Below are 25,642 nucleotides of genomic sequence, written 5' to 3' on the forward strand. Positions count from 1 at the left end.
GGAAAAGATGATTGCTTGTAGCCAACTGTAAAGTTGAAAAACTGTTATCAATGGAGGAAGGAGGGCTCTGGCTGGTGTCAGAATCATAGAATCATAAAGGCTGGAAAAGACCTCCAATATCTGGTCCAACCATCCCTCTTTCACCACTAAACCATATCCCTACGCTATCAGGACCTTGACATGTAGAACTCTGTGTTGACTGATGTTAATTTATATTAAACTCAGTTACGAGTTGTGCATTGCAATCACTGAAATCCAGGCTAGCAAGAAAGTTGAATACATAACAGGCATTCCCCACATCAACCTGTTGTATGCAGCTGCCAACGCCCTAAAAGCGATTACTCTGGCACTGCTAGCCTGAGATTGGCAGCCTCCGGGCAATAAAACTCCTGCTATCTCTCACCTACTGATTTTTGACGAAAAACACCACATGCCTGGAACCACAGGTTTCCCCACAGGCGTAACTGAGAGCTTCTGCTCTCTGGCAGCAGAAGCATCCCTCCCTCCTCCGGAGCCCGTCCCCTTGGCTGCAGGGGCGGAGCGGCGGGGTCTGGATCGGGCTCAGGATCGGGCTCAGGATTGGGAAAGCGATCGGGAAAGGGATCGGGACCAGTCGGCGCAGCAGAGGCTCGGTGCGTAGGGTAGGGGTGGCGGTGGGCTGGGGGGACCAGGGTAGGGGGACGTGGGCCCAGTTTGGGGTCGGATGCAGAGGCCATGGCGGGGTCGAGGGGTCTGCTGCTCGGTAGGGTGGGCAGAGAGCGTAGAGCTGAGCTGCTGTTTGCGGAGAAGTTTTTAAATCTCCAGGGGTGATTCGCCTTTTGCCTCTTGCAAGCGTCTCTTCCAGCTTAGGTGGTGGGAGGAATATTTCTCCAAGCCGAGCTTTTGGCCTGGAGCCCAGTAGAAACCCCACACTGGTAAGCAATTACAGTCTTCTGACAGCTTGCAGAGCGAGTCGGGCACAGCGTTAGGAGGCTGTGCTGTGTGGGAGCTGTGTGCGAGCAACCGGGCCTTGCGAGGAGCTGGCTGGGGGCCACATCCAGTTAGGAAGAAAGTTTAAGATCAGGCAGGTTACGAACATACTCAAAAGTTTGCATATGTGCTTTGCACTGGAAGGCCAGTGCCTGAATTGTTTGAGACAAAATAACTGTACTTAAAAAACAAACAAACCAAAAACAGCGATCGCAGTAGCAGCTGTCACTCTGGCACCTGTCTAGCTGAGGTCTGAGGAAGGTCCCATGCACTAGGACATCTCGAAGGTTTAGGATTTCTCTTCAAGTCCATTATTGTTATTCAAAAAATAATTTACCAACCTTGCTCCTGTTTCGTGACTCAATGCTTCTCAGAGGAATGCTTGTTGCAGAGCAGTACCAGAATCACCGCAGTACTTTGCCACCATATGTAAGTGTTCAGCCTAAACCCCAAAGCCGGGTCCCTAAGCAGTGCAGTTCCTGGAAGATCTAAGCTTTTTTCTCACCTGCACAAAAGACTCAGCCCTTGGCCAGGCTCTGAAAGGAAACATGATGGGCAAGTACAGCTTATGTTGATACTAGGACTTTTTCCTACTGACATGTCCTCAGCTATTCAGCTTTTTTTTTTTTTTTTTTTTTTTGGAGTGGGGCACTGAGCTGACACTGGCAAGCAAGGCTTTGGATGTGTTTTTTACCAGCTCTTCCTCTGGTTTGAGATCAGGGAACTTTGCTCTTTCTGCTTAAGCAAGCCTGTCCTTGCAGTGCATTTCTCACATTTACTCCAAATGCTGGAGGTGGGAGTCCTTGTCCAGTGCTTGTGCAGGCTGTGAGGGGCCCAGGTGCAGCTCTTCTCTCAGATGGAGCTGAGTTGATACAATCACCTACTTCCTGAGCACTAAGGAATGAAGTATTTTTGAAGTACCAAGGTTTGAGAGCTTTTTACGTGGTGTAGTGTAACTCACATGCTTATGGGAACTAGAAATGTAGTGTAGGGCATGTAGGGAAGGTGGTTGCAATAAGGCACTTCTCTAAATGCCTTGTCTATGCACTCTGTTGCTGTTCAGGTATTAGTTAGGTATCTAGCAGCTGTAGACTGATGAAAACTAAACATAAGACATAATCAAGTCTTCATTATCAAGTACATTTTTATGTTAAAGGAGAACTTTGCTGGAAGAGACTGAGGTGTCGGGGGATAGAGGTATTGCCAGGGGTGGGTGTAAGCTGAGCAGAGATTTTGAGGAGTGTATTTTGGACTGGGGCACCACAGTTTTGCAAAGCAATGGCTGTTCCTTATAGGGAGTGTTGAAGGTACCACCCAACACAAAGGACTTCAGTGGAGAAGACCAGAGGTGCAGACCCCCCACTCACAGTTATAGTGTTTGTTTGTGCATCTTCATTGACACCTTTGGTATTATGGCCAGGGTTTCCACTTTGTGGCTTAGATGGGTGCTGTAAAGTCTGTACACGAGTAATTGAACGTGCCTGGAAAGAGATGAAACCTTGGCTTAATGATGAAACACTCTGCTAATCAGTCTGTGAGTTTGCCCTATTACTAAATCTGTTTTTATCTTTTGGGACTTATTAGTGATAAGAGTACAGTGATAACTTTGTTTTCTGCACCAGACAAGCTCCCCTCGGCTGCCAGGTTCATACTACGGCATGTGTCTGTACCTGGTGTTAGTGAGACTTTGGAAGGACAATGTTTAATCCCCATGCCATTATCTGGTGGCCTTGCTGCTGGGAGCATTGATCAGGCTTTATCTGTCCAATGGAGATCATGTTCTCACTTGTTTGGTTTCAACCTTAAGTTCTCAGAGACAGTAAGATACACATCCCTGTTTGAGTTTAACTGTTATCCGTAAGATTGGAACAGGTCTTGAAGTCAGGCCATGTACCCTATAATGGATATACTGTGATTTGGTAATGGTCAAAACAACTAGCTAAATATGGATATTAGCAGGCCTGGTGGAATATGTATTGCTGGCATAAGCTCATGCTTGTAAAGGCACAGCAACATATGAGCCTGAAACTTCATAATGAGAGAGGTAAAAGTAAACTGCTATCTTGAGCTTGATGTTCTTGCAAAGCTATCAATTTGACATAGTACATTTTCTAGTCTGATGTGGCTTGGATGCTGTCACAAAACCCAACACCTACTGAATAGATTGTATCACTGTGACGTTATTCTGTTAGGATTCCATGTTGTTCCATGCTGCATGTTCTACTGGTAACGTGTCCTAATGTTTTTTTACCTCCACTAAATCCACAGGAACCTCGGTTGCATCAAGCCTAAATATCTAGGTCTTGATTGCCCTTCTAGTTTCACATTCATCCAACTGTATTTAGTCATTTGGAATGGATCATTTTATATACAAATAAAAATAATAATAAAAAAGAAAACCATTTAATATATCTTCTTGAATTTGTCAGAAAGAACAACTCTGAAGTCATGGCGGGGAAACCTAAGCTGCACTATACCTGTGGAAGGGGGAAAATGGAGTCAATCCGATGGCTGTTAGCAGCAGCTGGGGTTGAGGTTTGTACCTTTTTTCAACATTCATTATTTTAATAAAGTGATCCGATTAATCTGTGATTAAAATACGGATTCTGTTTTGGAAAGATTTTCAAAGTACATCTATGCCTAGAGATATGCAGAACATCACTTTGTGATGCAGAATGCTTAGATTCAGTGACATACTCTTGTACTGTATTTAAGATATTCTTTGATTTTAATATACAAAAAGAATAATTTATTCATTTTTGATACTTTATGCCGAGAAGATCTTAAATCACTGCTACAGTCCAGAACTGTTTATAAATTTTTCTGAATGCAAATTCTGAACTCCCCATGTCTTATGATTGGTCTTCACTGAAGGATCATGCATACCACATGAAGAACTTCACAATCTCCAAACAAAGTGGTTTTCTTTTGTTGGTCAGGAGCTGATGAGGATAAATCAGCAAAGCTGCCCTGAAGCCATTGGAGGGCTATCTTGGATTTACATCAACTGAAAGCTGTCCTAAAGCATCTTAATTTCTACACTCACTTTTTGTTTGAATGCAGTGGTTTGAAACTATTTTCTCAGAAACTTTTTATATTCCATTGGAAATAAATGGCATTTTTAATGGTGCTTATTCATTGTGAGTGTTGCTGACAGAGAAGCTGAAGATCACGAGTGCTGAGGAAACAGAGGTCTTGCCCTCATTGAATTGTCCTCTTCATTTAAAAAGTAAAAAAACAAACAAACATATAACAGCAAGGGGAAGGAGAGGGGTAACTACTGTATATCAGAGGCATAACTTGTTAAAAATTTCAGAGTCCAGCTACCAGACTCCCTGCCGCTTTCCCATTGTCTTTGGAGTTACACAATGTTTTCTGTCTTTGCTTTTCAGTTTGAGGAACAATTCATAGAAACAAATGAACACCTAGAAAAACTACGCAATGGTGAGTCTGTAAACAGTCCCCTAAACATAAGCTCAGACCAGTATAACAAAAGGAGTACTTCTGAGTTTGTTAGCCTGAGGGGAGAATTCTGTAAGATCTCCAATACGATGTGACCTGTAACGAGGTTTGAGAGACCTGGTTGCATTGCAGAAGCTTTAGATCACTCAGCATTAGAAATGTCTTGGTATGCTACAGATAATCTTTCTGAGAATTAACGTAGTACTACAGCAGCATGAGAAGTTTGCTTCTTTTTTTCTCCAGGTGGATCCCTGCTGTTCCAGCAAGTGCCCCTGGTGGAGATCGATGGGATGAAGATGGTGCAGACCAGGGCCATCCTCAACTACATCGCAGGGAAATACAACCTCTATGGGAAGGACCTGAAGGAGAGAGCCTGGTATGGTAACAGTACACACCATCTTCACTAATACTTTTCCACTCTTTTTAACATACATGAAAAAAGTATTGCTTTGAAATGTCTGCATGTAGACATGCAAATAATCTGCTAGCACTTAGTCCCTTCAGATCCAGCGGCTGGGTAAGCAGACTTTATGACTGAGAAATGATTGTTTGTTGTCAACATAATGAGAAAGTTATGGCTGCTTTCAGGCTCCTTTGAACTCACAGAGCAGAAGTGGTTTAAGTTGCTGGGCAACTGGAGGACCTTAAGGCAATTGTAATGGCTAAGGTTGCTTTTTTTTTTTTTTTTTTTAAGCTGGAAAGCAGTAGGGAAAACTACAGCTGCCTGGAGAAACTGAAGTGCTTTAAAAATAAAATAAAGAAATGCTCAGTGACTTAATGTCCCTGAAAGTTGAACCCATTGTTTCATAATATTACTTTACCATGTAAACCATGGATACTTTCCGTTGTCAAAAGAACTAATGAAAAACTAAAAGTCATCACTCTTAAATAAATAAATCATGGAGAATAAAGTCCTTAACCTAATTAACTGCCACTGACTGTAAAGGGTTTATTTGGTGAAAATGGAGAGACACATCCAGAGACTGTGGGGGTTATTATGAACAGTAATATCTCATCTGGAGTACTGTGTTCAGCTCTGGAGCCCCCAGCATAAGAAAGACATGGATCTATTAGAGGTGGTCTGGAGGAGGGCCACGAGGATGATCAGAGGGCTGGATAAGGGGTAATAGCTTTAAAGTAAAAGATGGTAGGTTTAGATTAGATATAAGGAAGAAAACAGTTCTCCATGCGGGTGGTGAGGCACTGGCACAGGTTGCCCAGAGGAGCTGTGGATGCCCCATCCCTGGAGGTGCTCAAGGCCAGGCTGGATGGGGCTTTGGGCAACCTGGTCTGGTGGGAGGTGTCCCTGCCCATGGCAGGGGGGTTGGAACTGGGTGGTCTTTAAGGTCCCTCCCGACCCAAACCATTCTGTGATTCTAACTGGCAATTGGCAGCCATTTGTTGTCTGGATCCTTTTCTGATTAGACCTCAAAATTATTTTTTCCTGTAGAGTGGTTTGCGTATGTATTCTTTTCTCCCACAGCATAGATAAATAGGATATCAGTGAAAAACAACGTGAACTCCACTTTACATCACTTTTACTGTAGTTTATACTGTGTTGCGGACACTGTAAGTCTGTTTATAAAGATCTGTACTTTGGAAGAAAGAAACCTGAGTTGGAATCAAAATGGAAGAACAAGAAAATGAACCAGCATCTTACGCTGAATTCACTAATAAGCATAATACTCAGTGATCCATTCAGCATTGTATTTCAGAAAAGTAACCAACATGGAATGTTCAGATGATCAATGCTAAATTAAAATGTTTCAGGATTGATATGTATGTGGAAGGAACAACAGACCTGATGGGAATGATCATGCAGCTCCCTTTGCAGTCAGCCGAGATGAGAGAAAAGAATCTTGCCTTAATCATTGAACGAGCTAAGACCAGATACTTTCCTGTTTATGAAAAGGTAAGAGATGAATCAGCAGGAGTCCACAAAGCAGCCTCCCCATATGCTCTGAAGGCAGGTTGTGGCACACCACCTGGGGCTGTGTGATGGAAATAGCATTCAGAGATGGGAAAAGAGGGCCACGAAGTAATACTGGGCTGATCTCAATACTGAGCATCTTTGCTGTCCTTAAGACTCCTCAGAGGGCAAATTCTACTTGTTATGAGGGAGGAGTGGACCTAAATTATTTACACCTAGCTTAGTAACTGGTAGCTTCCAGCATTTTGCACAAATGCCCCATTTAAATACCTGCGCCAGCCTTCAGAAATTACTGCCTGAAAGTGTACAAGCTCTTGCTGTTCAAAGTTAAATCTGACTGTGCATTATAATTAATGACCCAATTCTGTGATCTTTCTCAAACCCATTGCTTTAATAGAATTCACCTAAAGATTATCATTGTCCTTTCCTGAATCGCTTTTAGGGCATCCTTAGGCGTGCAACAAATAGGCTCTGCAAACAGGACGCATCTAGCTTAAAAGCATTAAAGCAATTATCTACTGGCTAGCACACACTAAGGAGATGGCCTCTAATGAGCTATGAGGTAAAGCATCAGTATGTTTACTGCACTCATGAAGCACATGAAGAGCCCCCTTGGCTAGGCAAGAGCTGGTCAGGAGGGGAAGAATTCTCCACTGCTGCCGGGAACATAGCCTTGGTGTTGCCATTTCCTACCAACTTGCTGTTCGTTTTGTTGTTTTGTTTTTCCCTTCAGAATCTTTTGTTTTTCTCTGTATGTTTATTAACATTTAACCTTTTTGAATTCACATGCAATGATTCCCGTCTCACTTTCCTGCTCCTGTTTGCACCCTGTACGACTGTGCTGTGCAGACTTTCTCACAGCCCTTTCTCGCAGTGTAGCAGTTTTCTCCAAGTCTATGCCAAGGGTACACAGCTGCATTGGCTCAGAGCTGGGGTGGGTGCCTGGCTCAATCCCTCATTCCCTAGGAGGAATATGGGGAGAGGCTATAGAGGAGATCAGGGACAGATGGGGGTTTCAAGAGCAAATTCATCACGGGATCTGCTCCTGAGAGCTAGCTCGGGGAAATCAGAATTATTTCGGAGGGTTGTTTATACAACTTTCTGAAACACAGAAAAATGCAATTTTTCTAATGTCTTTGCTCCTGCGTGAAAACATCTGGCACCTATTTGGGAAATTTCTAATTTGTGTCACATGGGACAAACCACACTGTCTGTTACTTCATGTACTATTAAAAACAAACAAACAAAAAAACAGGACTTGGAGCAGTTCTGTGTGCATCTTTATCAGAGCCTTAGGTTGTGCATGCAAAACCCACAGAGGCTGCCCTGTGATGTGACTGCACATCAGCTACATAAGCCAGCGCTCCCGTAATCACAGAGATCCATTGCCATACCTGTGGAGTGCTGTGCTGGGAGAGACTGATCGCACACAGCAATCTTTCAAAGATTTGAGGTTTGATAACATAAAGAAAAATTATTAAAAAAAAAAAAGGCAAAATGAGATAACATTATTCTCCAAACCTGTGTCCAGTTGCCACAGGCAACTGTTATGGTATATCGAGTGTGTTTGCTTAGTGGGGGAAAGTCTTTAAAATAATCCTTATTCACTGACGTTAGACACAGCTAGGCTTTGCATGATTTTCAACCTAGCTAATTTCACCAGAATGATTAATAACTTTCCTTCTGTACCGGTTGCTTAAGTAGCACATTGATTCGTTGGTTTGGCAGGCTTTGCAGTCCATCCATTACACAGTCCTGACAGTAAGACCTCTGTAGCTAAGAGCAGTGAAGGAATTGGCTCTGGGGGCACAGGCTGATGTCCTAGCCTCAGTGCATGCTCCCTAGTGGAGTGTAGCATCAGCGCAGCGTAGGCACAGATGCCTTTTCTTCTGCTTCGAGGGTGGTGGTCTTCAAGAGGAGGGTAAGCTGGAGAGCTGGTAACTGCTTTGAACCCGTGCAGCAACATTCGCTGCAAATTGTGTGTTACAGCTGCTAGTAGCTTTGGAGGGCTGTGGTTCTGGCATCAGCAGGCTGCCACGAGAGAATCCTTCAGTACAGGATGAAGGGTGCAAAGGCTGCGTTCCTTCGCTCCTGACCTACTTCAGACTGTAAGCAGAAGTCTCACATTTGGCTGGAAACAACCAGGCAACTCCTCCACCCCACAGGCATTCATAGTTTTTTCTAAGATTTTGAACTGGGGCATTCACTGGTTTTGAAAATAGCTCATTGTTAGGGTGTAGCAGCAGCAGTTCAGGCTGTGCTGCCAAATCTGAGGCTCTGGAGATTTCCCTGGTTGGTTGCTAAATATTCTGCTGCTTCCTGCGGGGACAGTTCAAGCATCTGGAAATTTAGGTGCTGTTTCTTCTTCCTCTTCTTCTTCTTCTTCTTCTTCTTCTTCTTTTTTTTTTTTTTTTTTAATCAAAGTACACTACAGGTAAGCTGTCCTAACTACCTCTTCCAATTACTCCAGTCCTGCTTCTCTTCTATGATTTAAGTCTTTCTTGTGGGACAGCGACCTGGGGTGATAGGTTAGAGTGAGTGATAGGCCCCTACACACTGAAACATGAGTTCTGGTTCAATTTTTTTTGTCACGAGAATACCTACTACTTTCTCTCTTCATAGGTTCTTGTATGGATTGGCTGTGCTGTGTATTTTTGTAGAAATCTGTCTGTAATAAAACATCTAGCTAAAATTATTGCATATTTTTATTTTTATTTTATATTATTTGTTCATGTTTTGTAGGCCTTAAAAGACCATGGTCATGATTATCTTGTTGGCAACAAATTTAGCTGGGCGGACATCCAACTGCTGGAAGCCATTCTAATGGTAGAAGAATGTAAGCCAGACATACTGTCTGCATTCCCTCAGCTACAGGTTAGTGATATCTGATCTCAACACAGAACGTAACAAGCAAATTTCACAGCCCAGGTTTGAAAGCTAATTGATGTTTAAATCTTTTGAAGCATTGTGCTATGTTACTGGCAGCTCTCTGATCTACCACTGACTGTAACAAGCTGAACCCACACACAGTGTTGCCCCCAGAGCTGCTGGGGGCTCGCCTTTCTCCAGCTCTGCTGCCTCCAGTTGTTCTCAGCTGGGAGGAATTCACTTACCATAAGATCATAGAACCATTAAGGTGGAAAAGACCTCTAAAATCATCTAGTCCAACATTTAACCTAGTACTAAACTCCACCACTAAACCATGCTACTAAGTTCTGCATCTACATGTCTCTTGAAAACCTCCGGGGATGGTGACTCAATCACTTCCCTGGGCAGCTTATTGTAACACCACACAACGCTTTCAGTAAAGAAAATCCTCCTAATATCCAACCTAATATCCTACCGACTCTTAACAATTCAGGCCTGTCACTGCTACTTCCTGGTCTTCAAGCACAGCAGTGAGCATCAGGAGGGGAGGTCCATGGCTTATGTCTGCAGTTCCTGTCCTTCTGCTTTTGCTAGCAAAGTTACATTTGGAAGAAATCATACACAGTTACAGAATCTGTTAAGTTTCTTCTTTCTTGTCTTTTGTGGTGTTTAATATAAATTATATATATATATAATTGCAAGTGCAGAGTGTTGAGCAGGCTATAAATAGCTACTAAATTTCTCTGCTCAAGAGGCATGTCTGAGAAGTAAAAAATCCAAGTCACCTGATTTTTAAGCTATAAAGGATTATAATATCCTTGCTCTCACTGGCTTTCTTGTTTCTTGTTACAGGCTTTTAAAGGAAGAATAAGCAACATTCCAACAATCAAAAAATTCTTGCAGCCTGGCAGCCAGAGGAAGCCACCAGCAGATGACAAGTACATTGCTAATGTGAGGAAAATATTCAATATCTAATCATGTGGCTGCTGAAGATAACATAACCGTAGCATATTACCTGAGCTGTGCCTTATAAGTGTAAACTGTGTAGACATATTCTGTGGCTGTAGTATTAATCTTTGAAAGAGAAGACGGTTTAGATTGGGATAAAAGGCTGTAGGACCTGTTGGTTTCACAAGGTTGCATTTTATTACCACAATTTTTTACTACAACCAGCTACATGAAGTAAAATATGCTAATACTCTGTGTTTGCTTAATTGCAGTATTTCCAAAATTCAACGTCCCCCTGCTCTATATAATCGCTGTCTGTACTTTCAGAGCTACAGTTTAAAAACTATATAAATAACAAATATAAATTAGAACTCGTGACTAATGGGTGAGTGCAAGAAACTATTTTAATCCTCACATGAATCTCTTAGAAGAGATTTTGTTCACTGAAAGATCAAAGTACATGTGTCTAATTAGTCTGATGTGGTTTTCATCTGTGCTACTTACGCCCTTGCTCCTCCTCTTGTTGCTTGGCTGGATGGCCACAGCGAGGAAAATGCTGCTTGACTTCGGTAAGATTTCACTTTCCCCAGTTACTTCTCAAGTACCTGTAAAGAGAACTGCACTGGCTGCTTTCCTGTTCTGTAAAAGAGTTTGTGAATGCTTTAAGCACTGTTGAGATAAAACTTGTTTCAGATTCTTTACCCTAATTTCATAGGAACCATCACTGTCACAAATAGTGCCATAAGCTATTCCTTCCATTTGTTTTTATTTTTTTCTCAGTAGGACTCAGACTGGTGAGGCAGAGAAACCGGTGTAGAGACAGTGTTAGCCCAGCAAAGTTACCTCCTTTTCTGACTTGTGTAGGAGCCACACAATGTACCTCAGGTACAAGCCTGGAACAACCCCCTCACCTAGTCACTGCCCACATTAGCTCCTAGCATTTTTACATTAAAACCACCTGCTAGCTGGCAGCAGCAGTTTGAACTGCTGCACCTCTGTTCCAAAGCAATGCAATAGTTACTGAACCACTGCAGGGTCTGACACAGGGCATCACCTCTGCATTCTGTGAGTGCTTGTGGTGGTGTACCCTCCCCAGCTGCCTGCTTGAGCAGAGCATCTGGCCTAAGCAGATGACAAGTGGCAGTCCTGATGGATGTCTGGTCATGATGGCTGTGTCCTGGATTCAGGAGAGGCAGAAGACAAATAGCCAAGGGCTAATTTGAGCAACGCATCCCCCTCCCAACCACAGTGCTGGCCAAATTAAGAAGGAAGTGCAAGTCAAGCTCAATTTGGAACAAACTAACACCTGGATGCAAATATGACCAAGAGTCAATCATCTCACCCCATAAACAGTGAGCAATCCGAGAGCCTTTTGACCTCTCCTGGCACAGCAGGGACATCTCCAAGGGTTACTTCTGCAGCTTAAGAGAAGACCCTTATTGCTACAGATAGGTTGGTAAGCAGATTGGGAAAGTAACAGCATGCTAACGCGCTGTAGTGTTGCTTTGTGATCAAACTTTACACTGGCTAAGTAGCATAAAGGGTTTGTGTAATGCATATAAACCTTTAGACATAAACTGTTGACCAAGTCTGGGACCAGGAGTGGATTCAGCCACACCTCTCTAGGCTCCTTTCCTCTTCAGCTCACGGAGTTTAGAAAGCAAGGGGGCCCACTCTGAACTTCTAGACTCAACGGGATGGTCTCCTTGATGTAACATCGCCTAACCCAGCTCCTCATGTAGTCTCTATGTAGTGTATAATGTCTTTCGTTTAGTGTCTTTGAGTAGTATATAGTGTCTTTTAAAGTGTGCAACTAAGTGTATCGTCCAATTATAATCAGGTGTACCTTGCCATCACTGAATCTTTAAGTCGCATAAGCTTTGTTAAATCATTACTTTATATCAATAAATCATATTGCTACTTCTCTTTTCCGAGTGAAGTGCACATCATTTCTGCCTGCGACGATGCTCAATCCCCTACGGACACAAATCCTCTAGGGATACAGTACACTTGCTGAGATCACTACTTACTTGGGCTGCACAGAAATTTAGGCAAAAGCTTCTGGATTACAGTTGGGTTTGGAGTCTAGCCCTTGTCCCCACGGGGTAATTCTGAGGATGTGTAAACGGCTCAACTCTGGAGATGCTGAAAAATATAAAATCCTATTACATTCAGGATCTGAACTAGCAGGCAACTGCAGGATGGTGTCCACATTTCAGCGCTAGGTTGCCAAAACTATTTCGTAGAGCTTAATCTAAGGTGGGACCCTCTGTATCTACAGTACAAATATCCAAATCAGCATTGGTCACCGAAGCTTGTAATTACAGTACACGGCAGTCCAATTCCCCCAGCCTGTCTTAAAGTTCTAATTCAGGATTAAAAAACCACATCTTTCCTGTCCGGCTGTCATTGCACGTACCAAGGTCCCAAACTGAAATCCGTAATACACCAGCTCAATCACCTATAAACCTGGCAACACCTAGAGGTGACTGGTACCAGCATTTGTTAGCAGAAGATTCAGAGGTGGGGGCCAAGGCTGGTGGTTAGTTTGTTGATATTTTTTTAATATTTTTTGGTCAGATATTCCTTAGACATTTGAGCTGCTCACACCTTGTTCCCACCTAGGCCCCTGCCAAGATCAACAAGCTTGGTGTTCTGCTGGATTTGTGCAGCATTAAGATGTGATGTATGTGCTTAGAGATATGTGGCCTTTTTAATATTATAGTAATGTTTATAATATATACTCATTTTTATATAAGTATAAATACTTATATATAAGTATATACACTTATTTTTATATAAGTATATATATATTTGTAATGTTATAATAATAGGGAGATGAAACCACGTCCCTTAGTGCCACAGTGGCACGTGGTACAGTACATATTTTAAACTGGCAATGAGTACACAGCAGCTCACCAGACTTCCACCGACAAACTGGCTCACCAGCCTGCCTAAGAAACTGAGAGAAGCTTTGAACTTTTTATGTTTTATTTGAACACTGATAAAAATTTTTACACTTAGAATTAGTGGAAGAAGATACACGTGTTTGAAAGGAATGTGGGTTTTCTACTGTTAGTACAGGCACACATCTTTATTGATTAGTAACTGACAATACGATTAGGATGGATTACTTAATTACAGAAGTTACAAAATCACGGTTCAGAACACTCAATCTTTTTAGCATAATGATATATTTATGTGTATGTTCTCTCAGAGATACAGTGCAAGCCTAACATAATTTCCTGGGGTGCTCAGCACCTCTGAAAGCTATCAAACTTACAGGTAAAGATCCCTTGAGTTAACAGATTGCTTAAATGGAAGATCAAAACACATCATCAGCAAAACACTTGTTTTAGTTTTTTAAAAAACTTGCAAAATACCAGCAAGTGCCAATAATTAAATTACAGGTACAGATTTACAGAAAAGATAAAAGCAAAATAAGATTTGTGTTCAAACTTGTCTTTCAAGTACGGAGAGCCTGCCTTTTTGTTAGGTGGGTGTGACAGTCATACTTCGATTCTCAAGTTGCTCAATTCTCCTACATCAGCATAAAAACAAGCCTCAGAATCATCAAAAGGCTGTAAAAGAAAGCACGACAAAGCCTGTAAGTATGGCTGTGCATAAACAATGAAAGTCATCATAAAATAAGAGCACATTTATAAATACCTGACACTAGAGCCTCTAGTCAGCAATCTTTCAAAATGTCTCAATCTACAGCTCAGTGTCCACTGAAACACTCTGCCTAGGCTTGAAAAGAGATCCACAACAGAAAATAATATTTTCCAGTTTAAGTCCCGATTCAAAACTTTTGCATCTTGACCATTTGCATCTGAGTTTTTCCTCCCTGTATGCATTGCAAATAAAACAATTAATGGAGTTACATTAAGTCTGGGGACAATGAAGCGACAGTTATTCTTCCTTCAAAAAATAGTTTGTGATTTAGAGTTGAAAAAAATTTACATTATTCACCCATAGGGAAAAAAAATGTTTCAACTTACTTCATAATTTAATTCCAAAACATTAAATACAGAAAATTTAGTTTTTCAGAATGCCAAAAAATAAAAAGCAGCAGTAGAGAAATCAGGATGGTTAGAAACATAATTTGCAGTAACACTGACCAAAGTTCTTAGGGCAGCTAAAAAAAAAATCCCAGTTTTAGCAGGTGCTGAGCTTCCAGTACTTCTGAATGCAGTACTTCGACACCAAAGTGGATTTTTTTTTTTTTAAGCTGTTAAGATGTTGTATGACATTTGATGTCTGGCTTTACACATGTCTATTTGGAAACACTGAGGCTTACCTCAGGTTCTTTGAAAAGCCTTATTGATACGCATTAATATTTAATTGCAGATATCTCCTTTCTCTGCTGAGAAAGTCCGTATCTGATGTATCTGCCTCGTGAGATGAAAGAGCTGTTCACTGGAAACAGGAGCGTGACCTCCAAACTAATTCCACTTAGTTTTCACAGTTTCTGGACAACAGTAACTTCCACTGACACTGGCTTGAACTGGACATTGGGTGAAAACTGTTTGAAAATCAGTGAAATCTTTACATTAAGATCCTCAATAGATGTTTACCTCAGGCATGCTACTAGTCCGGCTGGCATTAATTTCTTGGACCTCTTGAACCTCATTCCCATGATAATGGTCAAAAGAAAAGCTGAAACTGTAAAAGACAAGTCAATATATTTATGTTCTCACTTTTCCCAGTGAACTATTCAGGAACATGGAGATTTATCAAAGGTCATTGTTATGTTTTGATATGAAGTGCAGTTTAATAAAATAGTAGGTCAGAGAAATAAGTCTATAAAATTCATTAGCAGGACTTCCTTCAGCTGCACATAGTGTTTCCAGGTGCAGCAGAATGCTAAATCCTCTGCAGATACTAAGCAAGTCTGTCAGACAGTTAAGTGTATCCCTCCATATCTACATTCGTGGGGATACCAACAAAGTAGGAAGAATCCTCACCATAACACTAACATTTATGCTGAGTTACAGGTACAGTGTCTCATAAAACCCACCACCCTAGACCAACACAGCTGTTTTTCTTACTAGCTGTTCAAGCAGCTAGAGCATTCAACTTTATCTAATTTCTTTTTAGAATGCTAGCTCTTATTTGCTAAGCCTTAAAAACTAGATTTGAAGGTTTGCTTCTTATTTTTGCTACAGATTATGGGTATCAACATCTCCTTTGCTACATGGAAGCCTTTCTCTTGTCCTTCTCAGTGACAAGAGGTGGGCAGCCCAAGAGGGCATCGGATGCAGTGTTAGCAGCAGAGGAATGGGCTGCCCAGGGAAGTGGTTGAGTCACCATCCCTGGAGGTCTTTAAAAGATGTTTAGATGTAGAACTTAGTGATATGGTTTAGTGGAGGACTTGTTAGTGTTAGGTCAGAGGTTGGACTGGATGATCTTGGATGTCTCTTCCAACCTAGATGATTCTGTGATTCTGTGAACAAACATCATGAAAGGAATTTTATCTTCCTGGAGCTCTTCTGCCTAAAAACAGAGGTAGCAATGAACTGCAACTGGGCGTGGGGATTTCAAATTGAGTTAATGACTGCAGAGTGCTACATAAATGAGAAGACTAATAAGAATACATAAAACTGCAAAGATAGCTAGCTTAGTTAAAGAACTGTCACCTGAAATGCTTCCTAGAAGTGGGCAGAGAGGCAGCACAGGCAGCTATGTTTTATCACTTTTGCAGCTGAAGTAATGACAGCTGTATAAATCTCTTCCATTTTTATGGAGCAGTTAAACTATCTTGCTAACTCTCTTCCAGCTCCACTATCTCCTGTGAACAGAGTTGTGCTCACAGTAGCCAAGAATCAGTTTTAAACTCATTCCAACGTTATACGACAAGCTCTGCCAGCTACACACATCTTAGAAAACTCTACCAGCTAAGCACGTGCGCTCACTAAGGGCACCCTGCACCATTATCCCTTTCTCTTATTTTCTGGTCCCATAGTCTTGATCCTCTCAGGAATGTCTGAAGAGTAAACTGTTCCACAGCGTGTGTCTCATCTAGAGCCCTGAGTATATTTACAGTTAATTAGAAGCTACAAAGAATGTCTAGCCTGTAATGTTCTTTCTTCCAGTTACTAATATTCAGCTTTTCAAACGTGCCAGTGATTTTTTAAGAGGTTAATCTTTTAGACATGATTTTCAAAAGTGCCAGACATTCACTATTTCAGCTGAAATCAAAGAAATTCAATAGATAAAGCCAAATTCAACTCAGTAACTCAGACTCAGAAATTCAATATATCAGATGCAACAAGTTGCATTCTCACTAGCAGTAACTGTTGCATACTGCAGTCCCAATTTCTACACCTACTGCAATCACATAAACTTTCACTAAAGTATTCAAGAAAGCACAGACTTCATTTCACAGGAGTGGAAAAATGCTTGAAAAAAATATTTATAAAACAACTAAAGAAATTTGCTTCCAGTCTGTATGCCACATACTCTTTGCATGTAGGACAAGTTACAAGAACCCTACTGTCAAGGTCTTGTACTAAAATACTACTTACATTATTGTAGGAGACTCTTGAGTAGGTGAAAGGTATTGTGGATAACTGTAATTTTTCAGGGAGATATTTTTTTAAATGTCTTTATCTTTTAAAGGTTTGGGTACTAGTTTCATTCTACGCTGCAATTCAATTTACCCTACTGGTTGCTGTGTTCAGAGTGGTCAATTTCTTCCACGCATTTAATTTCCCTCTTGCATTTGTGCTCTAGCTGCTTTGGGCACTTCAGGAGGTTAAGTGTAAGTGAAAACACTCTGATTTTCTTTTAACAGTCTCTGTTCTTTTTACTCTACGCATTAAGAACTTTCTAGTGCAGATGTAGTAAACTCTATCTAATCTGCATTGCTATAATGCCTATTAAATGAGTACTACATATTTCTCCAGTTGAAAGTCCTCCCGTGCCTACGATTACACGAACTGCTTGCCACTGACTATATTTTAATATTATCTGATGTTCATGAGCAGGTTAGTAGAAATTTTATATTAGTCCTTTCAAAATCAGGGAACTGGGAAACAAGCAACATTTAGTAAATTCTGTTTTCTCTTCCACTAATTCTGTATCCAAATTAACGTTTCATTGACCCATGTAAGTACAATACTGGATGATGCTTAAAAGCATGTCACAATGAACGATTACAAATTTATGTAGACTTAAGGTTGTGTCTTCACTGCAAAAAAGATTTACACGTTTTCTAACTGTGGGATAAGTAACATGTGCAAGATCACGACTGCAAAACGAGAATATCCGATTTTAGGACATTGAGGAGAAGATCAGGTATGCTACGACCACCTTTGCTAAAAACCCAGTTGGTGTGAATGCACTTTGCTAGTAATGCTATTCAACTTTGTTTTAAAATGAAAGTTGTTATAGCAATGGTTGGTTTAAAGCATAAAGCCAGCAGAAACACTCTACTGTAAGTTCTAACTACGGTCAGAAAAAGTGATTGTGGGCTCACACAATCCGGCTTAAATGTATCTTAACTGTATTTTTGCATGGGAAACCACAGCCTAAGCCATCAGTACTAAACCCATGAGTGACACAAGCTCCCAATAATTCCTATTGCAAATTGGTTATGTGAGGTGAATGCCATACCCCTTAGAGACTGCAGTTCCTTGCCTCCATGTGGGTTTCACGGCAAGCTTGCTAGGATGGCAATTACTGCATGGCTTGTACCCTGTCTTTCTTGGCAGTGAAGAAAAAAGCCATGTCATCTCCTTGTTTGAGAGCTGAGGAAATGCTGCATCATGCAAGACCGGATCCTGCACCACCTTTACTTCTCAAAACATTCTAATCTGTATCTCTAACGAGATAATAATAATGAGATAATAACACAGGTATCTCTAATGAGACATCTCTTTCATGTTTCCCAGCTGGATTTCACAATATGTACAGTGTTACGTAACCGTCTAATAAAAGGAGGCGCTGCCAGGTGGTAGCGCACACCTGTTGGTTTTGTGTGAATGACCTGCCTTATCTTGCAAACAGTTCCATATCTAAGCTCTTGAATTCTGCAAGCTAAGCTGAAGTGTCTAACTCTATTTAAAAATTAACATTTAAATTCAAGCACGGTAAGCATGATCATAGCTCTCAAAGAGACTTTTACAGGCACGTCAGTGAACTCCTTTTTTTTTTTTTTACTGTAGTAAAACACTTACACAATGATATCTTCACATTTTTCGGATCACGTGTCACACAGTAAGCTCCATAACCAGCCACAGAGCCAAAGGTAAGACCAGCAGCTAAGGAGATTTTACTACCTGCAAGAAAACATTCAAATGTTATTTCTCAACACAATGTCTTGAAGCTCAGCCTGTACACAGTAACTCTCTACACAGCATTATCCAAATATTTTAAAAACAGAGTTGCTTCTGCCACTGTGCAGCCAACTCAACTCACCCTGTGCAAATAGAGAGGCAATTTTTATGTAACCCTTCTTACTCATTCTCTTGCATAGCATTACCGCCAAAGTCTTCTCACCTAGAGGGAGATGATGAGGATCTAGCAATACTTGTAATTTGGGAAGAATAATCTTTGAAGCACAAATCTGAACTAGGATATTTTTTCTACCACACATACCTTCAGAAGCATTTTTGTAATCTCTCTGAGCTATCTGGTGATTTTTACTATATCTTAGAGCACTTCAGAGTCTCTGAAAAATTATAGAAAACTCATAATATGTCAATATATATAAATGGTAAACTGAACACCTCATTTAGTCACAAACCTTTCAGTCAGACATCAGTCCTGGACAAAAAAATAGTATCACTAACATTACATCTAAGTAATAAAGAACTAAATATATATATATATATATATATAAAACAATGAGATGGCAATGAAGAAGAAAATATAGCTTTTTAAATTAACTTGACATTTTCTTACAGTGCCATTATAAAACTGGTTCATGAAGTTTAGAGTTTCAGTAATATACTTTGGTTTCCGAATAGGCATTTTAAGGGTACCACATGATAAAAGTGTAGAATCAGTACAGCTGGCAATATCTTGATTAATCTGATCCCAAAATGATTATAAAGGAAGAATCCAGAACCCCAGATGTTATATACCTCCCAGTCCTGTTATATTGAATATTATTAATCAAGAATCTACGAGAAAATAGAAATCATTACCAAGAAAAAAATCATATTTGCCACAAGGACTGACCAACTAGTAAAAAGAGAATAGAACAAGTGAATGGGACAGTCAGTGAGTGAAGATGGGAGCAAGGAAAAGGAAAAAAAAAAAAAAAAGGAAAAAGGAAAAAGGAAAACGGAAAAAGGAAAACGGAAAAAGGAAAACGGAAAAGGAGTTTTCAAAAAGTCAAGATATAAAACAATGTCTCTAGGACCAAAGCATGCACAAACTATGCAGGGAAACAGTGATCCTGAATCCCAAGAATCATGATGGATAACCAGCTGGATACCAGCTCCTGGTGCAATGCCACTGTGAACAAGACTGATGTGCTGCTGGGGCGTGTTCTTTGTAGGACAGCTAACAGGCAGCGAGCCTGGAGCTCAGGCTGCCTGTCCTCAGTACCACTGCGACCTCTGCTGGGATGCTGTGCTCAGCTCAGGAAGTACGCCACTAGCTGGACCAGTTCACAGAAAGTACTATAAAATGACTTGAACACAGGAAATGTGTACATGATAATCTAAAGCCTACATATTTACCTTAGAATGAAAATTAGCATTGTTAAAAATTCAAGACATAATTAACCACCAGATCTGAGTAAGCAAATAAAAGGTTTTCTCCCTGGTGTGCATCTGGAAATCTCCGAATCAATCCAGGATGACTCTGAAGAAAACAAATTTTAATCAATGATAATCAACTCTGTTTAAGACAGAAATGATTAAAGGAAATGAAAAGGCCCAGAATACACTGAGTGTCAAAATAACATGACAGCAGCTATTTGCCCTGAAAACAAACTCATTAGTTAGATAAACAGAAAAAAGTGACCATTTATGCTTAAGCTGACCCAAGTAAATCCCATGATACTCCGTTAATTTACAGCATTGCAGGCTGGATTTAAGATACAGATGTGTTCACTACAGCAAAGGTTCCATGCCTTTCACCACTTCTTTTTCACAAAGTGTGTAAGAGAGGAAACTCAGACTGCCAAATCTCAATGTACCAGTATTTACCTTTACGAGTATATCCTACAACGCCTCCAACAGCCAGCAGTGCAGCATATGCAAATCCAATCCAGTCAATAGCCATGGTCCCAACCCTGGAGAAAAAACATACTGAAACTGAAGACAGACAGGTTCCTTCCTCCTAGTAAAATAATCATTATGTAAAGTGTTCTAAATAACACTACACTCTTCTAAGTTGTGTTCAATTATTGTGCTACTACTGTGTCAAAACATTCAAAGGCTGAAGGTGCGTCTGTTAGCTGTTGTGTCACCTTTTCACAAACGGATGCTCTTCTTTACAGCTCAGTATCTAGGTATAGCATGTTACTATCAGGCTGTTCCCAGACAAAACAAAACAAAACAAAACAAAAACATATGCAAGCAATAAGCTCGACACTACCCCAAGTGTCAGATTTGTTACACTTGTGCTGCATGGCTGATCTGGACATACACTGAGTGCACAGCTTACTGCTCTCTCAACCAGGATGTACGGAGTGTACTCCAAGCAGATTGTCATGGGCCCTGCAACACCAGCATGAAATAGGAAGTTTTCAGAGCCTACCCAAAGTTTCCAGACAGTTAACAGAGGGCATTTGGAGGACGTTTTACATATATATATATACATGGAAGCTTTAACCTATTTCTGTCTATGTCCCTTTTGTTACACCTTTAGATTTTGACACCTGGTCTGAAGCTGGGCTTCTGTTCTCCAGAAGCACTTTTAAGTCCCTGTACCGCTGACCCCTTTTTTTCCTAAATCACAGAATCATTAAGGTTGGAAAAGCCCTCCAAGATTATCTGGTCCAACCTTCACCCTATCACCAATGTCACCCACTAAACCATGACCCCCAAGGGATGGTGACTCCACCACCTCCCTGGGCAACCCATCCCAATGCCTGACTGCTCTTTCTGAGAAGAAATGTCTGCTCATTTCCAACGTAAACCTCCCCTGGCACAACTTGAGGCCATTCCATCTAGTCCTGTCACTGGTTATCTGGGAGAAGAGGCCGACCCCCAGCTCCCCACACCTTCCCTTCAGGTAGTGGCAGAGAGCAGTAAGGTCTCCCCTGAGCCTCCTCTTCTCCAGACTAAACAACCCCAGCTCCCTCAGCCGCTCCTCACAAGACTAAAGCCACGAGGGGCAGTGGCTGGCAGGAGCTGAAGCAGCCCCACAGCCCTCACCCTGCTCCCTGCTGCTGCCTGGCCGCTGCCCTGCTCCCCAGCCTGGGGACAGGTGCCTGCAGGCGCCGGGCTCTCCAGCAGCCCTGGTGGAAGGGAGCCGTCCCACCTGGTTTGTGTTGAGCATCTCACAGGTCCTGCAGTAGTGTTAAGAAATAACTCTTTTTCACAGGTGGCACTTAAACCGACCTTCGAACTACTGAAAAACATGATGTGTCATGCACAGAACTAGCTGTACGCGTTATCCACAGGAAGGCCCCACTTTTCCCTCCCTTCTCCCACATCGATCTCAGCGCACACTTCTTCCCACCTGAGGAACCGTGGCTGGTGTTAAAACGGCAGCAGGAAAAAGAACACACTCGTCATTTCACGCCAAGCTTTTAATATCAAAACAAGCAGCTCAGAACGAGCCCCGGTCGGCTGTAACCCACTGGGGAAAGAAGACGCAGGGTTGTAGCAGGCCACGACTAAAGCCCGGCCTTCGACCCACCCCCTGCTGCCCCCTCGCTCCCCGTGCCCGCCGGTCCCCGGCCCTGCCCCGCTCCCCGCAGCGGCCCTGCCCGGCGCCGGGCCTCGGCCTCCCCAGCCCCAAGCTCCGAGCTCCCGCTGGCGGCGGCGGCTCTCCCGCGGCAGCCCCGGAGCCGCTGCGGGGAGGCGAGGAGCCGCCTGCGGGGCAGCCGCCGGCCGCAGCAGGGAGGCGGCGGAGCCCCCCTCGCCGCCCGCTCGCCCCACGGCCGCTCTCCCCGTACCTCGTCCCGCCGCCCTCCGCCCTCCCTCCGCTCCGCTCCGCCTTCCCCGCTCCCGGCGGGCGGCGTGAGGCGCTGCAGGGCCCCTCCAGCTCCCTCTTCGCTGCCCCTTCCCCGGTTTTTGCCCTTCGGCGGGGCTCAGCCCGGCCGAGGAGGAGCGAGGGAGCAGGAGGGCGCCTGCCGCCATCATGGCGGCGGGGCGGCCGTGAGGGGGGAGCGGCGTTTTGAGGGAGCTAGGCCGAAACGGGGGGAAAAAAAAATGCGGGGACAAAGCCCGGGTGGCGGGGAGGGGAGCGGGGCTCTGCGCCCCTCAGCGGCAGCCCCCGGCTCTGCGGGGGTCGTCTGCTGCTTGGTGGAAGTCCTCGACCTGCCCTCGGGCTGCTGGGCTGCCTGGGCTCCAGTGGCAGGGGTTTAACTTGGGATTTTAAGTCTGAACCCCCCTCAGAGCCACCCTGCGGCCCAACACCGAGGCTGGTCCCTGCTCTGCCCGCAGCCCTTCACACAGGGCTTTTCCTCCCTGCGTTAATTGCCCAAACCAGCCCCTGTCCCTGGCCTGCATCCTTAAAACTGGAGGGCTGTCTGCATGGAGCCGCGCGGGCAGACACGCAGGCAGGATGCTGAGGATGTTTGTTTGTCCAGGGAAACCGACAGACCCAAACCTCGAGACTCAGATGCTACACATGTAGCTCATTTATGAAGCTGTTTGACGTGGTTATTCTAGCGGATTCCCTCCTCATCTGCTAGCCTTGTTTGTTGGAGCCATTCCACTACAGGCTATTTTTGTATGTTTTTTTTCTCAACCCGCTCAATATTCCTTTAGCTTTCTCTCAAACAAGCTGTTCTCGACCGGTGCGGGACGTGTCCTTCAGCGGTAGCTCAGGGGTGCCTGTCTATGACATTCCCCACGCTTCCATTGTTCCTGTGAGCAGGTCGAACGTAAGCATGGCCACAGGGAGAGATGCACAATGCCGTGTAATCGGAGTTGGATACCTGCCTTCTTTAGGGGTCATTTCAAAATCCCTGCCAAAATCTTGTTTTTCCTTTAGATGTCTTTGCTTAAAGGTGTGGGAGTTTTCCGCTCCAAAGAGTTCGCTGGAAAGTGAATCGGTATTCTCATTAGGGTTAACGTACTTAATTTCCACTACTAACGTTCCATTTGTTTTTTCTGTTAGCATTTAATTGTTGTGACACAAACCCTCTCCATGTGAGCTGTCCAAGTGTGTCTGCCCAGTGGAAAACAGAACCGTTCTCCTTATCTCACAAGTGTCTGTGGGAAGGAAGAGGAAAGGTACAGCGACTTTGGAAAACAAGCATAGGACACTTGAGGGCAGGACGGCTCCAAAATGCAAACCAAAAGTGGATTTGTGAAGCTGAAGTCCAGATAGCTTGGATTTCTTTATGATGTATTCTGAGACTTGCGGCTCTTGAAAAGCACAGCAAAATAAACAGTGGATTAAACTGAGTAAAATCACATAGTTCTGTCTGAGGTGGCTCCAAAGAGGAGCAAATGCAGTGTCTTTTGGCACCTACAGGATAATGACCAGTTGTGGTTACTGATTCAATGATACTTCTCACTGAAGACTGGATAGCCCTGAAGTCTGGGCTAAATTTGAATTCTCATAATTACACTCTGCTTATTATGTTCTCCTACACTTTCAATTATGAAAAGTATTTGGTATTGTTTTCCCTAAGCTGTTACTTAAACTACTGTCTGTTGTGAAACCATTGCCTCTCCTGGGGGAGGTTTTTAGTGGGAGGAGAATTCATTCAATTAGTTTGTTGGTAGCGTGGCAAATCATACCCTGCAGTCCTAACAGTGAGGTATAACAGAGCTTGCAGCAAAGCTAGTGTTAATGTTGCTCAGCACTTTCTATTCTCATTTTCAGTTGTTCCTAACTGCCAGTTTGAGCTGAAATTTTCCCTGTTGGGTGTCTACTTCCAGCTGTTTTATTTTAGCTTGTTTTGGTTATTTTGTTTTATGTTATGATTAGTTTGCTTTGTTTTTGGAGAGTTCCATTTACAACAGCTGAGCCAACTACAAGGATGAATTTAGGGGAGAATACGTGTTTTTGTCCATTATAAACATAACTGTTTCATTGAACAGTTTCTAGCATCTCTCTGGTTTGGAAAAACAGCTTCCATATTTTGCAAGTAAATCGCTTTAATTTCAAGGATATGCTTTTCATCTTCATGAAAATGAGACCTGAAGAGAGAAAGGGTTAAAAATATTGAGAGGAAGCTTCTCAATATTTTACAGCCCAGTGCCCAGCAGGTTCCATCTGTATTGATAATGCGATACCTTTTTTAGACCCATCTGCACTCATGTCCAAATGTATATACTCTCTCCAGAGAAAGGCTGCACTTCTGACTTGATTTACAAGTATTTTGTATAAAACAAGAAGACTTTAAGGGGCTTGGGCTGAAATGTAACAGCTCATCTTCTTCTCCTTGAACATTTTTGCTCGGCTACCTGTTTTTAGGGTGCTGGCAGAAAGAATCACAAGACCCATCTCCTGCTATTAGCCACTTATAGCTTTTGCTGTTCTTCCTGTATTAACACTGAAGACTGTTTGTAGCTGTAAGTAAGGTTTAATGCTAACTGGCTGATGTAGTTGCCAAGCCTCTCTCCATCATATTTGAAAAGTCCTGGTGACTGGAAAAAGGGAAACATCACTCCCATTTTTAGAAAGGGTAGAAAAGAGGATCAGGGGAACTAACGACTGGTAAGCCTCACGTCCGTGCCTGGGAAGGTCATGGAAAAGATCCTCCTGGAAGCAATGTCAAGGCACATGTGAGACAAGAAGGTGATCCGAGACAGCCAGCATGGCTTCACCAAGGGCAAATCATGCCTGACCAATCTGGTGGCCTTCTGTGGTGGAGTGACTGCATCAGTTGACAAGGGAAGACCAAACAGTGTCATCTACCTGCACTTCTATAAGGCCTTTAACATGGACCCACATGACATCCTGGTCTCCAAATTGGATAGATATGAATTTGAAGGGTGGACCATTCAGTGGATAAGGAATTGGCTCGAAGGCCGTACCCAGAGAGTGGTGGTCAATGGCTCCATGTCCAGGTGGAGGCTGGTGATGAGTGGTGTCCCTCAGGGGTGTGTTCTGGGACCGGCACTGTTTAATATCTTTATCAATGACATAGACAGTGGGATCAAGTGGAGATGGTGCTCTAATGTAAAGGCTCTCTGCTGCCAAAAGGGCCTCTTCGTTTCCGATTCTCCTTTCCAGTCCCTTATTTTGTGCGATAAAGGTACATGTCCACGTGGACCTTGCAGGCTGACAATATCCAACAGGATTTTATGGAGAGGGCTCTGGTGTAATTTGGGTCTAGCTACATTTAGTACCGGAGGTTTTAAGGAGGACAAAATGGAA

At 42.8% G+C, this 25,642-nt stretch overlaps 2 protein-coding genes across 6 annotated transcripts; one reads left to right on the forward strand and one right to left on the reverse strand.

Annotated features, from left to right (window-relative positions):
• The first annotated feature begins 476 nt into the window (after positions 1–476).
• On the forward strand, positions 477–12,103 carry LOC106030437 (glutathione S-transferase). Of its 2 annotated transcripts, none has more exons than XM_013172286.3 (7): positions 477–632; positions 3,399–3,504; positions 4,362–4,413; positions 4,675–4,807; positions 6,202–6,343; positions 9,104–9,235; positions 10,082–12,103. In XM_013172286.3, the coding sequence occupies exons 2-7, from the start codon at positions 3,418–3,420 to the stop codon at positions 10,202–10,204; spliced, it is 669 nt and encodes a 222-aa protein (XP_013027740.2). In that variant the 5' UTR covers positions 477–632; positions 3,399–3,417; the 3' UTR covers positions 10,205–12,103. The 2 variants fall into 2 exon arrangements, with proteins under 2 accessions (XP_013027740.2, XP_047934018.1); XM_048078061.2 differs by having other exon boundaries at positions 545–641.
• A 1,047-nt stretch (positions 12,104–13,150) lies between these two features.
• On the reverse strand, positions 13,151–22,471 carry TMEM14A (transmembrane protein 14A). 4 transcript variants are annotated; one of them, XM_066994805.1, is made up of 6 exons: positions 22,260–22,462; positions 21,821–21,940; positions 20,341–20,426; positions 18,358–18,459; positions 14,755–14,842; positions 13,151–13,758 (listed from the first exon to the last, which is right to left on the reverse strand). In XM_066994805.1, the coding sequence occupies exons 3-6, from the start codon at positions 20,414–20,416 to the stop codon at positions 13,719–13,721; spliced, it is 306 nt and encodes a 101-aa protein (XP_066850906.1). In that variant the 5' UTR covers positions 20,417–20,426; positions 21,821–21,940; positions 22,260–22,462; the 3' UTR covers positions 13,151–13,718. The 4 variants fall into 4 exon arrangements, with proteins under 4 accessions (XP_066850906.1, XP_047934020.1, XP_066850905.1 ...); XM_066994804.1 differs by lacking the exon at positions 13,151–13,758 and adding an exon at positions 13,818–14,024 and having other exon boundaries at positions 21,811–21,940; positions 22,260–22,471; XM_066994803.1 differs by lacking the exon at positions 13,151–13,758 and adding an exon at positions 13,821–14,024 and having other exon boundaries at positions 22,260–22,471.
• Between the last annotated feature and the right edge of the window lie 3,171 nt (positions 22,472–25,642).

The sequence above is a fragment of the Anser cygnoides genome, chromosome 3, assembly GCF_040182565.1.
Source record: "Anser cygnoides isolate HZ-2024a breed goose chromosome 3, Taihu_goose_T2T_genome, whole genome shotgun sequence".
In the NCBI taxonomy this organism is placed as follows: Eukaryota; Metazoa; Chordata; class Aves; order Anseriformes; family Anatidae; genus Anser; species Anser cygnoides.